A 15,463-nucleotide genomic window follows, 5' to 3' on the forward strand; every position below is an offset into this window, starting at 1 on the left:
ACACACTCACACACACACACACACACACACACACACACACACACACACACACACACACACACACACAGATAACTGCTGCAGCATATGGGCGCCTGGCAAACCTGAGAATAGCGTTCCGATATCTCAGTAAGGAATCGTTCAAGACTTTATACACTGTGTACGTCAGGCCCATACTGGAGTAAGCAGCACCAGTTTGGAACCCACACCTGGTCAAGCACGTCAAGAAATTAGAGAAAGTGCAAAGGTTTGCAACAAGACTAGTTTCAGAGCTAAGGGGATTGTCCTATGAAGAAAGGTTAAGGCAAATCGGTCTGACGACACTGAGGACAGGAGGGTCAGGGAAGGCATGATAACGACATACAAAATACTGCGTGGAATAGGTAAGGCGGACAGAGACAGGATGTTCTAGAGATGGGACACAGAAACAAGAGGTCATAATTGGAAGTTGAAGACTCAGATGAGTCAAAAGGATGTTAGAAAGTATTTCTTCAGTCACAGAGTTGTTAGGAAGTGGAATAGTCTGGCAAGTGATGTAGTGGAGGCAGGAACCATACATAGTTTTAAGACGAGGTATGATAAAGCTCATGGAGCAGGGAGAGGGAGGACCCAGTAGCGGTCAGTGAAGAGGCGGGGCCAGGACCTGATTTTCGACCCCTGCAACCACTATTAGGTGAGTACAATTAGGTGAGTACAATTAGGTGAGTACAAACACAAACACACACACACACACACACACACACACACACACACACACACACACAAACACACACACACACACACACACACACACACACACACACACACAAACACACACAAGGACAAAATGTAGTCCACCACAGATTGATTCGCAAATTCGAGGTACAAGACAACATACTACATCTCATCAAGAAATACCTGAAGAACAGACGACAGAGGGTGATGATAAGGCCAGATGTTTCTGGATGGGAAACTGTAACACGTGGGGTTCCCCAAGGATCAGTACTAGCACCATTACTATTTTTGATATATGTAAGTCTCTGTAACCCCAGTGGGGATAGAATTGCGTTTTATTGTTTGCCGATGGCGTAAAACTAATGAGAAGAATATGAATGGAAGAGATCAGAGACAGACAACAGGATGACTTGGAGAAGCTAAGAGGAAGGCCAAGGAAGTGGTTGTTAGAGTTTAACCCAAATAAATATAAGTTCGTGAAAATTGGAGATGGAGAGAGAAAACGAGAGAAGGAATACAGTTTGAGGAGAAAGAAACTACAATATACCGCTGAAGGAGGAAGATCTTTGAGCGACCATCACAAACTTTACATTTCCAGAGGAGTGCATAAATCACTTAATATCTGTAGCATGCGACTATAGATAATCTCAGAATTACCTTCAGAATGTTTTAAATAAATTTATATGACATATGTTAGGCCTATGAAGGAGCATGAATCACAAACATTGAACTATCTGATCCTGGATTTGACACAGCAAATAGGGGCAGACTTTTTTAAATGAAAGATATGAGGGCCGAGAATCACAGACGGAAGTTAAAGACGGGTGAACCACAAGTATGTGAGGAAATAATTGTTCAGTCTCTGGACGATAAGTGGAATGACCTGGATGAAGTTGTACAGGAGACTTAGACTCAATTTCAAGTTCATGACGGTATCACCCAAGAGGCAGGGGTCAGGAGCTAAGACTCAGCGAGTACAAATCAGTGAGTACATACACAGGCAGACACACACTACCCCTTCCCAGTTATGTCATCCATAGTGGAATACCAAAGGTTTATATGTTATACGAGACACATTAATATCCTCGTTTGTATAATTCTCTCTCACGTCTGTGGCATCAAGACTCCGAGACGCACTCTTTCTCACTCACTCCATTTTGTCATATCTCACATATCAAAATACTCTCCCCATCACCCCAGAACAAATAACATGGTCCTAGTCACTCCAGTGCTCATAAACTATAAATCTTCACTCTTCCTGCCTTATATTATTATCATAATTAAGTGGTAAACCCATAAGGGTTTCCTCCTTATAGGTTATTAAACCATTAAGTACAACTGGGTAGTGTTGTGCTGCGCAGTTAGCAGACGGAGGATCGAGTTTACCGCTGATGTCCATAGGTGTTACTTGTTTCACTTGTTACTATGTGCCTCTGGCACACATTCTCTACCCCTTTGTTCACCAAGCATATCATACGTGCAAATATGAACGTTTCACAAATTCTCCGAGGCACAATGATGCCAGACGTATCGCTCCCTTATATGTAAGTCGTTTATTTGTTCCATACGACTCGGTTAAAGACAGAAAAGTGAAGCAGACTGTAGTGAGTACATCGCGAGTACATAGACCAGACGAGGCTGGCCTATGGCCAGCCTCGTCTGGCCTCAGAATCCTGTGGGATGATAAAAACGGTCGTCTTCCTTGAAATTACAGATGCCTGCCCTTTAAAATGGGTCCCTTTTTTAATGGGTCCCTTTCTAGAGAAATGAAAATTCTCCCGAATTCTGTTTCCCTTTGTATAAATTACAGATGTGTCCCATTAAATGTGTCCCATTTTCTCGAGTGCCGAAATTCCTCAGACAATTGTCAGTAATACGTGTCTGTATCACTGACAATATAGTAAGTATGTAATGTTATTTATATCATAGAGTACTCTGACCGTATTTTTTATAACTGTCATATCACGTTCGTTAGGCTACTAGTCATGTCACGTTCGTTAGGCTACTAGTCATGTCACGTTCGTTAGGCTACTAGTCATGTCACGTTCGTTAGGCTACTAGTCATGTCACGTTCGTTAGGCTACTAGTCATGTCACGTTCGTTAGGCTACTAGTCATGTCACGTTCGTTAGGCTACTAGTCATGTCACATTCGTTAGGATACTAGTCATGTCACGTTCGTTAGGCTACTAGTCATGTCACGTTCGTTAGGCTACTAGTCATGTCACGTTCGTTAGGCTACTAGTCATGTCACGTTCGTTAGGCTACTAGTCATGTCACGTTCGTTAGGCTACTAGTCATGTCACGTTCGTTAGGTTACTAGTCATGTCACATTCGTTAGGCTACTAGTCATGTCACATTCGTTAGGCTACTAGTCATGTCACGTTCGTTAGGCTACTAGTCATGTCACGTTCGTTAGGCTACTAGTCATGTCACATTCGTTAGGCTACTAGTCATGTCACGTTCGTTAGGCTACTAGTCATGTCACATTCGTTAGGCTACTAGTCATGTCACATTCGTTAGGCTACTAGTCATGTCACATTCGTTAGGCTACTAGTCATGTCACGTTCGTTAGGCTACTAGTCATGTCACATTCGTTAGGCTACTAGTCATGTCACATTCGTTAGGCTACTAGTCATGTCACGTTCGTTAGGCTACTAGTCATGTCACATTCGTTAGGCTACTAGTCATGTCACGTTCGTTAGGCTACTAGTCATGTCACATTCGTTAGGCTACTAGTCATGTCACATTCGTTAGGCTACTAGTCATGTCACGTTCGTTAGGCTACTAGTCATGTCACGTTCGTTAGGCTACTAGTCATGTCACGTTCGTTAGGCTACTAGTCATATCACATTCGTTAGGCTAATAGTCATGTCACGTTCGTTAGGCTACTAGTCATGTCACATTCGTTAGGCTACTAGTCATGTCACATTCGTTAGACTACTAGTCATGTCACATTCGTTAGGCTACTAGTCATGTCACATTCGTTAGGCTACTAGTCATGTCACATTCGTTAGGCTACTAGTCATGTCACATTCGTTAGGCTACTAGTCATGTCACATTCGTTAGGCTACTAGTCATGTCACATTCGTTAGGCTACTAGTCATGTCACATTCGTTAGGCTACTAATCATGTCACGTTCGTTAGGCTACTAGTCATGTCACATTCGTTAGGCTACTAGTCATGTCACATTCGTTACGCTATCTTTCTAATGTTATCCCCTCAAGGAAGGTGAGGGGCTCTTGATTTAGGGAATCGGATCTGTGCTCCAGTTCCCCGAATTAAGCCTGAATGCCTTCCACATCCCCATCCCCCCAGGCGCTGTATAATCCTCCGGGTTTAGCGCTTCCCCCTTGATTATAATAATAATAATAATTTTAATGCTATAATATTTAACCTTTCTGCCTAAGGGTATTGGTATGCCTGGGGGCACTTGTGCCCGCCAGCTGCCTGGGGGCACTTGTGCCCGCCAGCTGCCTGGGGGCACTTGTGTCCGCCAGCTGCCTGGGGGCACTTGTGCCCGCCAGCTGCCTGGGGGCACTTGTGTCCGCCAGCTGCCTGGGGGCACTTGTGCCCGCCAGCTGCCTGGGGGCACTTGTGCCCGCCAGCTGCCTGGGGGCACTTGTGTCCGCCAGCTGCCTGGGGGCACTTGTGCCCGCCAGCTGCCTGGGGGCACTTGTGCCCGCCAGCTGCCTGGGGGCACTTGTGCCCGCCAGCTGCCTGGGGGCACTTGTGCCCGCCAGCTGCCTGGGGGCACTTGTGTCCGCCAGCTGCCTGGGGGCACTTGTGCCCGCCAGCTGCCTGGGGGCACTTGTGCCCGCCAGCTGCCTGGGGGCACTTGTGCCCGCCAGCTGCCTGGGGGCACTTGTGTCCGCCAGCTGCCTGGGGGCACTTGTGCCCGCCAGCTGCCTGGGGGCACTTGTGCCCGCCAGCTGCCTGGGGGCACTTGTGCCCGCCAGCTGCCTGGGGGCACTTGTGCCCGCCAGCTGCCTGGGGGCACTTGTGTCCGCCAGCTGCCTGGGGGCACTTGTGCCCGCCAGCTGCCTGGGGGCACTTGTGCCCGCCAGCTGCCTGGGGCACTTGTGCCCGCCAGCTGCCTGGGGGCACTTGTGCCCGCCAGCTGCCTGGGGCACTTGTGCCCGCCAGCTGCCTGGGGGCACTTGTGCCCGCCAGCTGCCTGGGGGCACTTGTGCCCGCCAGCTGCCTGGGGCCACTTGTGCCCGCCAGCTGCCTGGGGGCACTTGTGCCCGCCAGCTGCCTGGGGGCACTTGTGCCCGCCAGCTGCCTGGGGGCACTTGTGCCCGCCAGCTGCCTGGGGGTACTTGTGCCCGCCAGCTGCCTGGGGCACTTGTGCCCGCCAGCTGACTGGGGGCACTTGTGCCCGCCAGCTGCCTGGGGCACTTGTGCCCGCCAGCTGCCTGGGGGCACTTGTGCCGGCCTGCTGCCTGGGGCACTTGTGCCCGCCAGCTGCCTGGGGGCACTTGTGCCCGCCAGCTTCCTGGGGGCACTTGTGCCCGCCAGCTGCCTGGGGGCACTTGTGCCCGCCAGCTGCCTGGGGCACGTGTGCCCGCCAGCTGCCTGGGGGCACTTGTGCCCGCCAGCTGCCTGGGGCCACTTGTGCCCGCCAGCTGCCTGGGGGCACTTGTGCCCGCCAGCTGCCTGGGGGCACTTGTACCCGCCAGCTGCCTGGGGGCACTTGTGCCCGCCAGCTGCCTGGGGGCACTTGTGCCCGCCAGCTGCCTGGGGGCACTTGTGCCCGCCAGCTGCCTGGCTTCCCCCTCCCTCACTCCACCAAGGATGTTTCCTCTGACTGTATTTGCTTGGACCTCCTCTTGTGTCCATCATTGCAAGTTCCCGATGATATGTTGACTGTAACGCGAAAGGCCTAGAGCTATCATTCAACCCCCCGTGGTTGTTATATATATATATATATATATATATATATATATATATATATATATATATATATATATATATATACATATATATATATATATATATATTTTTTTTTATCACACTGGCCGATTCCCACCAAGGCAGGGTGGCCCGAAAAAGAAAAACTTTCACCATCATTCACTCCATCACTGTCTTGCCAGAAGGGTGCTTTACACTACAGTTTTTAAACTGCAACATTAACACCCCTCCTTCAGGTAGTAGGTTGGTAGACAGCAACCACCCAGGGAAGTACTACCGTCCTGCCAGATGACTGTGAAACAGAAACCTGTAACTGTTTTGCATGATGGTAGGATTGCTGGTTTCTTTTTCTGTCTCATAAACACGCTAGATAACAGGGATATCTTGCTACTCCTACTTACACTTTGGTCACACTTCACAGACACGCACATGCATATATATATATACATACATCTAGGTTTTTCTCCTTTTTCTAAATAGCTCTTGTTCTTCTTTATTTCTTTTATTGTCCATGGGGAAGTGGAAAAGAATCTTTCCTCCGTAAGCCATGCGTGTCGTATGAGGCTACTAAAATGCCGGGAGCAATGGGTTAGTAACCCCTTCTCCTGTAGACATTTACTAAAAAAGAGAAGAAGTTGTATATATATATATATATATATATATATATATATATATATATATATATATATATATATATATATATATATATATATATATATATATATATATATATATATGTATATACATATTGGCTTTAAAAAACAACTATCTTTTTTTGGCAATGAAACAGTGGAATTGGTACAAGCAATAACTATAAATATATAATATACATCATTGATTTTAATTAATATTAATTAATTTACACTGGTCTATGACACGTTTAGTAGAATTAATCTCTAAGTTACATCTACTGAGAAAATTTCTCCATTTTTGATGAAAATATTTCCATTAATTTACGAAGGAAAATTTTATGTACAAAACACACATACACACACACACACACACACACATATAATTAGAGATAGTGCAAAGGTTTGCAACAAGACTAGTTCCAGAGGTAAGGGAAAAGTCCTACGAAGAAATGTTAAGGGAAATCAGCCTGACGACGCTGGACGACAGGAGGGTTTGGGGAGACATGATAAAGACATATAAATTACAGCGAGGAATTGACAAAGTGAACAGAGACAGGATGTTCCAGAGATGGGACACAGAAACAAGGGGTCACAATTGGAAGTTGAGGACTCAGATGAGTCAGAGGGCTGTAGAGCTGACAGGATGTGGAATAGTCTGGAAAGTGACATAGTGGAGGCAGGAACCATACATAGTTTTAAGACGAGGTATGATAAAGCTCATGGAGCAGGGAGAGAGAGGACCTGGTAGCGATCAGCGAAGAGGCATGGCCAGGAACTATGAATCGACTGCTGCAGCCACAAATAGGTGAGTACACACACATACAAACACACACACACACACACACACACACACACACACACACACACACACACACACACACACACACACACACACACACACACACACACACACACACACACACACACACAGGAAGTATTTCTTCAGCCACAGAGTAGTCAGGAAGTGGAATAGTTTGGGAAGCGATGTAGTGGAGGCAGGATCCATACATAGCTTTAGGCAGAGGTACGCTAAAGCTCATGGTTCAGGGAGAGTGACCTAGTAGCGACCAGTGAAGAGGAGGGGCCAGGAGCTTGGACTCGACCCCTGCAACCTCAACTAGGTGAGTACAACTAGGTGAGTACACACACGCAAAGAGGAGAGGGGGTCATGTCTGAGCTAATAAATTTTCAGGGAATAGAGGGGTACTCGAAGGTGAGAAATCGACCACTTAAACTGATTTTCAATAAAGAAACGTTGCGAGACAGAATCCTGCAGGAGAAACCACTGCTAAAGGAATTAACAGCATACTGGAGGGTGTTCCTAGATCGCGACAGAACAAAGACAGAACAACAACAGCTGAGAAGGAGGACACAGAGAAAGAGAAACAAGACTAGAGTCAGTAGAGAACAACCAGAGTCAAGTGAAGCTAAGTGAGCAAACACCCACAGAACCCCGCAGCCAAACACACCCCACACTCACAACCCTCACCCCACAATACGCAGCAGAATCCCGTAGCACCCTGCCAGGATCTTCTCCCACAAACCCCCCAGAATTCAGTGTTGGAGAGAAAACTAAAGGTGTGGTACACCAACAGTGATAGAATAACGAATAAGTGGGAGGAATAGCACTTAAGTATCACAGAGGCGTCCCCAGGCATCTTAGCTCTCACATAAACCAAGCCCTCAGCAATGATTACAAATGCCATCTTTCCAACTCGATATCAGATCCTGAGGAAAAACAGGGGGGTGGAAGGGTGGAGGAGTGGCACTGCTCATCAAAAACCAATGGGATTTTGGAGAGTTGGAGAGAGGGGACAGAGGAGAAGCAAGGAACTACATAATAGGAACACTTCAGACTGGAGGTTCCAAGGTGGTGATTACAGTGATGTATAACCCACCACAGAATAGCAGGAGTCCAGGACTAGAATATGATGAGAGTAAGAGAGAGAGATGATTGACACATTGGCTGAAGTGCCCAAAAGAGCCCATGTGGCAGGGCAAAGCTACTGGTCGTGGGTGACTTCAATCACAAAGAAATCGACTGGGAAATCCTGGAGCCACATGTGAGCCCAGAAACGTGGAGGGCTAAGATGTTCGAGGTGATATTGAAAAACCTCATGCATCAACACGTTAGGGACACTACCAGAGAGAAGGGAGAGGACGATCCAGCAAAACTGGACCTAGTGTTCACCTTTAGTGTAGATATTGAGGACATCACATATGAAATGCCCCTCGGAGCTAGTGATCATGTGGTTCTAAGCTTCGAATACATAGTAGAGTTACAAGTGGAGAGGGAGGCAGGAAGAATGAAACCAAACTACAAGAGATTATACAGGTGTTAGGAATTTCCCACGTGAGGTCCAGTGGGACAGAGAATTGGCAGGGGAAGCAGTAAATGAGATGACTGAATATGTGACAACAATATGTAAAAAAGCGGTAGAGAAGTTTATATCCAAGGGCAACAGACATAATGAGAAAGCCGGGACGAGCCCTTGGTTCACCCAAAGGTGTTGAGAGGCTAAAACCAAGTGTGCTAGAGAATGGAAGAAATATAGAAGGCAAAGGACCCAGGAAAACAAGGAGAGTAGTCGAAGAGCAAGAAATGAAGATGCACAGGTAAGGAGAGAGGCCCAGCGCCAATACGAAAGAGAAAGCCAAGTCTGACCAGAAGCTGTTGGACAGTCAAATCAGGAAGAAAACAACCGTCAAAGATCAGGTAATCAGGCTAAGGAAGGAAGGAGGAGAGACAACAAGAAACGACCTTGAAGTATGCGAATCTCTCAACACGAGATTCAAAGAAGTATTCATAGCGGAGACAGAAAGGACTCCGGAAAGACTGAGAGGTGGGGTACACCAATAAGTGCTGGACAATATATGTACAACCGAGGAAGAGGTGAAAAGTCTACTAAGTGAACTAGATATCTCAAAGGCGATGGGGCTGGATGATATCTCTCCATGGGTCCTGAGAGAGAAGAGGCGCTCTGTGTATCACTAACAACAATTTTCAACATCTGTCGAAACAGGGCGACTACCCGAGGTATGGAAGACAGCAAATGTAATCCCAATTTTTAAAAAAAAAGAGACAGGCACGAAGCATTAAACTACAGACCAGTGTCACTGACATGTATAGTATGCAAAGTCACTGAGAAGATTATCAGAAGAGTGGTGGAGCACCTAAAAAGAATTGAGCTTATCAACGACAGCCAGCACGGTTTCGGGAACGGGAAATCCTGTGTCACAAACCTACTGGCGTTCTATGACAGGGTGACAGCAGTAAGACAAGAGAGAGAGAGAGAGAGAGAGAGAGAGAGAGAGAGTTGTGGGTAGATTGCGTTTTCTTGGGCTGTAAGAAGGCGTTTGACACAGTTCCTCACAAGAGATTAGTGCAAAAGCTGGAGGACCAGGCAGGGATAACAGGGAAGGCACTGCAATGAATCAGGGAATACCTGTCAGGAAGACAACAGCCACTCATGTTACGTGGCAGGGTGTCAGAGTGGGCGCCTGTGACGAGCGGGGTTCCAGAGGGGTCAGTCCTAGGACCGGTGCTGTTTCTGGTATTTGTGAGCGACGTGATGAAAAGAATAGACTCAGAAGTATCCTTATATGAACATGATGTGAAGTTGAGGACCAGGCAGAACTACAAAGGGATCTGGACAGGCTGCAGGCCTGGTCCAGCAACTGGCTTCTGGAGTTCAACCCCACCAAGTGCAAAGTCATGAAGATTGGGGAAGAGCAAAGAAGATCGCAGATGGAGTACAGTCTAGGGGGCGAGAGACTACAAACCTCACTCAAGGAAAAGGATCTTGGGGTGAGTATAACATCAGGAACATCTGAAGCGCACATCAACCAAATAACTGCTGCAGCATATGGGCGCCTAACAAATCTACGAATATCATTCCGACGTCTTAATAAGAAATCGTTCAGGACCCTGTACACTGTGTGCGTTAGGCCCATATTAGAGTATGCAGCACCAGTTTGGAACCAAAACCTAGCCAAGCACGTAAGGAAATTAGAGAAAGTGCAAAGGTTTGCAACAAGACTAGTCCCGGAGCTAAGTGGTATGTCCTACGAGGAGAGGTTAAGGGAAATCGACTTGACAACACTGGAGGACAATAGAGATAGGGAGGATATGATAACGACATATAAAATACTGAGAGGAATCGACAAGGTGGACAGAAACAGGATGTTCCAGAGATGGGACACAGCAACAAGGAGTCACAGTTGGGAGATGAAGACTCAGATGAATCACAGGGATGTTAGGAAGTATTTCTTCAGTCACAGAGTTGTCAGGAAGTGGAATAGTCTGGGAAGTGATGTAGTTGAGGCAGGATCCTTACATAGCTTTCAGAAGAGTTATGATAAAGCTCATGGAACAGGAAGAGTGACATAGTAGCGGCCAGTGAAGAGGCGGGGCCAGGAGCTGTGACTCGACTCCTGTAACCACAACTATGTGAGTACATACACACACACACACATCTCACTCTCTCTCTCTCACAAACACACATACAAACACACATACAAACACACACGATCACACACTCGACCCCCGCAACCTCAACTAGGTGAGTAGGTGAGTACACACACACACACACACACACACACACACACACACACACACACACACACACACACACATATACATATATATATATATATATATATATATATATATATATATATAAGAAGAAGAAGAACATAAGAACGAAGGAACACTGCAGAAGGCCTACTGGCCCATGCGAGGCAGGTCCAAGTCTCCTACCGGCTTAAGCCAATGCACCCAACCTAGTCAGGTCAGGTCACATTGACTTAAGGGAGGAACACGGCAACCGACCTGGTAGCACAAGCTATCAGGTCTAACTCACACCCACCCACATCCACTCATGTATTTATCCAACCTATTTTTATATACATATATATTATATATATATATATTATATATATATATATTATATATATATATAATATATATATATATATATATATATATATATATATATATATATATATATATATATATATAAGCTATGACGTGTAGTTTTAAAAATAGATTGGATGAATACTTGAGTGGGTGTGGGTGGGTGTGAGCTGGACCTGGCTACATTGTGCTAATAGGTCTGACTACGTGCTCCTTAAGTGGATGTGACCTGACCTGACTAGGTGGGTCATTGGTTTAAGCCGGGAGATCACTTGGACCTGCCTCGCATGGGCCAGTAGGCCTGCTGCAGTGTTTCTTCTTTCTTATGTTCTTATTTATGTGTGTGTGTGTGTGTGTGTGTGTGTACTCACCTAATTGTGTTCACCTAATTGTGGTTGCAGGGATCGATTCATAGCTCCTGGCCCCGCCTCTTCACTGACCGCTACTATGTCCTCTCTCTCCCTGCTCCATGAGCTTTATCATACCTCGCCTTAAAACTATGTATGGTTCCTACCTCCACTACGTCACTTGCCAGATTTCCTGACAATTCTTTGACTAAAGAAATACTTCCTAACATCCCTTTGACTCATCTGAGTCTTTAACTTCCAATTGTGACCTCTTGTTTCTGTGTCTCATCTCTGGAGAAATCCCGTCTTTGTCCACCTCGTCAATTCCTCGCAGCATTTTATATGTCGTTATCATGTCTCCCCGGACCCTCCTGCTCTCCAGTGTCGTCAGGTCGATTTCCCTTAACCTTTCTTCGTAGGAACTAATCTTGCTGCAAATTTTTGCAGTTTCTCTAATTTCTTGACGTGCTTGACCAGGTGTGTGTTCGTATAAATTTAATAATTTCGCAAGGGATTATTTCACAGGCGAATCTTAACAGAGGAGGTAAACACTGACACAGAACGTGGGTGACACTTGGCTGCACCTCCACCATGGTTAGTAAGGTGATGATGACTCGAGAGGCAGGAGGACCCTGGTACACATCCCGCCCCAACACTTCACGAAGGAGGAGACCTAGAGAGATCTTCATGCCCCGCCAGGCAACCCTCACCTCTACAGCTGGAAATGTAACTGTCATGGCAACTAAGTTCATACAGAAAGGAAGCATAGCAAAGACACTTATAAATATGGACACATGACTGAAGACATTTAGCCTCATGCATCCCGGGCGTACAGCGTAGGTGTGTGGCATCGTACAAGAGGAAGCCAGGCACTGCCAGGAACCACCAAGTGCTGATAGGCACCACTAAGAACTGTCAGTCACCACCAAGCATCGCTAGGCACCATCAGGCGCTATCAGGGACCACCAGGCACTTCGTGGTACTGCCAGGCACTATCAGGGACCACCAGGCACTTTGTGGCACTGCCAGGCACTATCAGGGACCACCAGGCACTTTATGGTACTGCCAGGCACTATCAGGAATCACTTGGCACTTTGTGGCACTGCCAGGCACTTTGTGGAACTGCCAGGCACTATCAGGGACCACCAGGCACTTTGTGGTACTGTCAGGAACTATCAGGGACCACCAGGCACTTTGTGGCACTGCCAGGCACTATCAGATACCACCAGGCACTTTGTGGAACTGCCAAGCACTATCAGGGACCATCGGACACTTTGTGGCACTGCCAGGCACTATCAGGGAGCATCAGGTACTTTGTGGTACTGCCAGGCACTATCAGACACCACCAGGCACTTTGTGGTAGTGCCAGGCACTATCAGACACCACCAGGCATTTTGTGGTACTGCCAGGCACTATCAGGCACCACCAGGCACTTTGTGGCACTGCCAGACGCTATCAGGGACCACCAGGTACTATCAGACACCACCAGGCACTTTGTGGCACTGCGAGACACTATCAGACACCACCAGGCACTTTGTGGTACTGCCAGGCACTGTCAGACACCACCAGGCACTTTGTTGCACTGTCAAGCACTATCAGGGAGCACCAGGCACTTTGTGGTACTGCCAGGCACTATCAGACACCACCAGGCACTTTGTGGCACTGCCAGACGCTATCAGGGACCACCAGGCACTTTGTTGTACTGCCAGGCACTATCAGACACCACCAGGCACTTTGTTGCACTGCCAGGCACTATCAGACACCACCAGGCACTTTGTGGCGCTGCCAGGCACTATCAAGGAGCACCAGGCACTTTGTGGCACTGCCAGGCACTATCACGGAGCACCAAGCAGGGCCAGGTTGTGTCAGGCAACACTACCACCCACATCTACCACTACCACTCTAGCCTCACTGTGATCTTGCAGCTGTAGTTGCTAATGACTCAAACTCTAGGTCAAATCAAAGCCTTTACACTTAAACTACTCAATGATATTTTTGACTAAATTAATTATAAAATAATATTGTTAATATTAGAATTATTAAGCTGCTGGAACACAATATGTCAGCGTATATATACCTGGCTTAGAAAGAGAAAATCTTCAGTTTTGATTTATCTTAGGAGCACAAATATTTGGGATTTGTATACTGCCTCGTGAAAAATCTTATTTAGGGATTTGTATACTGCCTCGTGAAAAATCTTATTTACTGAAGAGAACTGAAGGTCTGCTCTAAATATTGACTACTACATTCAGAACTATAAGGCGTCTCTATCTGTTATCTAGCGAGTGTCCCTCTATGGTGTAGTGAGTTTAGGCCGCGTGAAACACTACCACAAGCCGGCCACAGGCACCAGCTACACTCCACACAGACTACACATGAGCTGGGAGGGAAGGAGGAGTCCTACACAGGCACCATCTCCGGCAGGACTCCATGGGTGACTCGGGTCACTCTAGACATAGCTACTCGTATCTTTCTGGTATTACGTTGCATTGTTTTACACTTCTTTGAGTTAACAAGTTGACTGGGAAGACAAGTGTACCAAACACTTGTCAATGGGTCAAACAAACCCACATGAGGAAGATAAAAGAGAAGAATAGTAGTGTACATTTTGATCTTACACTGTCTGCTGAAGAGGGCCTCAGTGTGAGGACGAAATATACAGTGCTCATCTTCAATTTCATTCTCTCTCATATGTGACTTTGTACTAAGCTGACTGCTTTTAATTACAAATTAACAATAAACCAAAATAATTGTATAAAGTATAATGCAATAGATGAACAAGAGAGTAAACATTACATGGAGATGTGTGTGTATCATGCTCCCTGTATTGAGAATGGCTGGTGGTGTTGTTGAGTTGGGCCGTCTGGAGGCAGCGGCAGTGACAATGGTGCTGCCCACACACCACCTACGGCAATGGCCTTGCTACTCGTGGTTGTTCTGGGTCAGGTCGACTAAGGTGGGTTGGGACGACATATGAACACTAGATCAAACACTAATGACAGCAACAGCGAGATCGTTACCGGTGACAATGACTCGTTAATCCGTTCGGGTCCATCAATATGGTCATGTGGGGAGAGTTGTACCTTTTCCATCTTAGACAGGTGAAGGGCGTACGCGTCCCGGGCGCGGAACTGCATAAATCGCATGTTGGACGACTGCGACAACTCCGTGATGATCTTGATATTAGGGAAGAACCTGCGAAGTAATCTCTTTTACTAATTTACATTCATATTTTACATTTACATATTTAGATTAATTGTTCAAAGAACTTGTAATATATACCTGAACTCGGGTTACCATCCTTGTCCCTCTACCCCTGCACAACGAAATTATTTCATCCATTAAAAAATAGGTGTTATGGGAATTAATCAGGTTCGATCCCGGGAAGGAGAGGAGAAGGTCCAGGTCTACAAACCAAGAATCCCTGGCCGGCGTCAAGGAAGTTTCTGTCAAGTAAGTACAACGACAACACATTATTACTGAAGCAAAAAATTTTACAAAATGTCTGTCGTATTGGCATATTTATATCCCATTTTAAACCACGGTACGGGTGGGGGTGGAACTCGCGGTAAACCACGGTACGGGTGGGGGTGGAACTCGCGGTAAACCACGGTACGGGTGGGGGTGGAACTCGCGGTGAGTGAGCAGTAAAACTCCAGACGGACGCACTCACCGAGAATTCAGTCACCAACCGTACCGTGGATTGTTTGGAATCGCGTCATTACGATTTTTTGAGTCATATCCCATTTTACTCGGTGTTCCGACTTACTCTGGTCACAGTAATTGGACTGAGCACCATTACTCCATGATGGTGCAGGGGGGAAGGGTAGACACACCAGGATAACACAGCTTCGAGTCACCATAAGTCGTTCCTATAACTTGTAAGTCACGAAAATGTGATATCTACTTACATTAAGTCACTACATTTATAAGTATACTTAGAGAT

At 46.6% G+C, this 15,463-nt stretch overlaps 1 protein-coding gene across 4 annotated transcripts in view; it reads right to left on the minus strand.

The window, feature by feature from the left end:
• SLO2 (slowpoke 2) overlaps positions 1–15,463 on the minus strand; it is a gene marked incomplete at its 3' end in the record, with an annotated part of 260,978 nt that overhangs the window by 49,891 nt on the left and 195,624 nt on the right. For 3 of the 4 annotated variants that reach the window (XM_070092471.1, XM_070092460.1, XM_070092455.1), the window contains 1 exon segment: positions 14,538–14,712. In XM_070092471.1, coding sequence (XP_069948572.1) covers positions 14,538–14,712 — 175 coding nt within the window. 4 annotated transcript variants of the gene reach the window in all.

The sequence above is a fragment of the Cherax quadricarinatus genome, chromosome 3 (assembly GCF_038502225.1).
Source record: "Cherax quadricarinatus isolate ZL_2023a chromosome 3, ASM3850222v1, whole genome shotgun sequence".
Lineage (NCBI taxonomy): Eukaryota > Metazoa > Arthropoda > Malacostraca > Decapoda > Parastacidae > Cherax > Cherax quadricarinatus.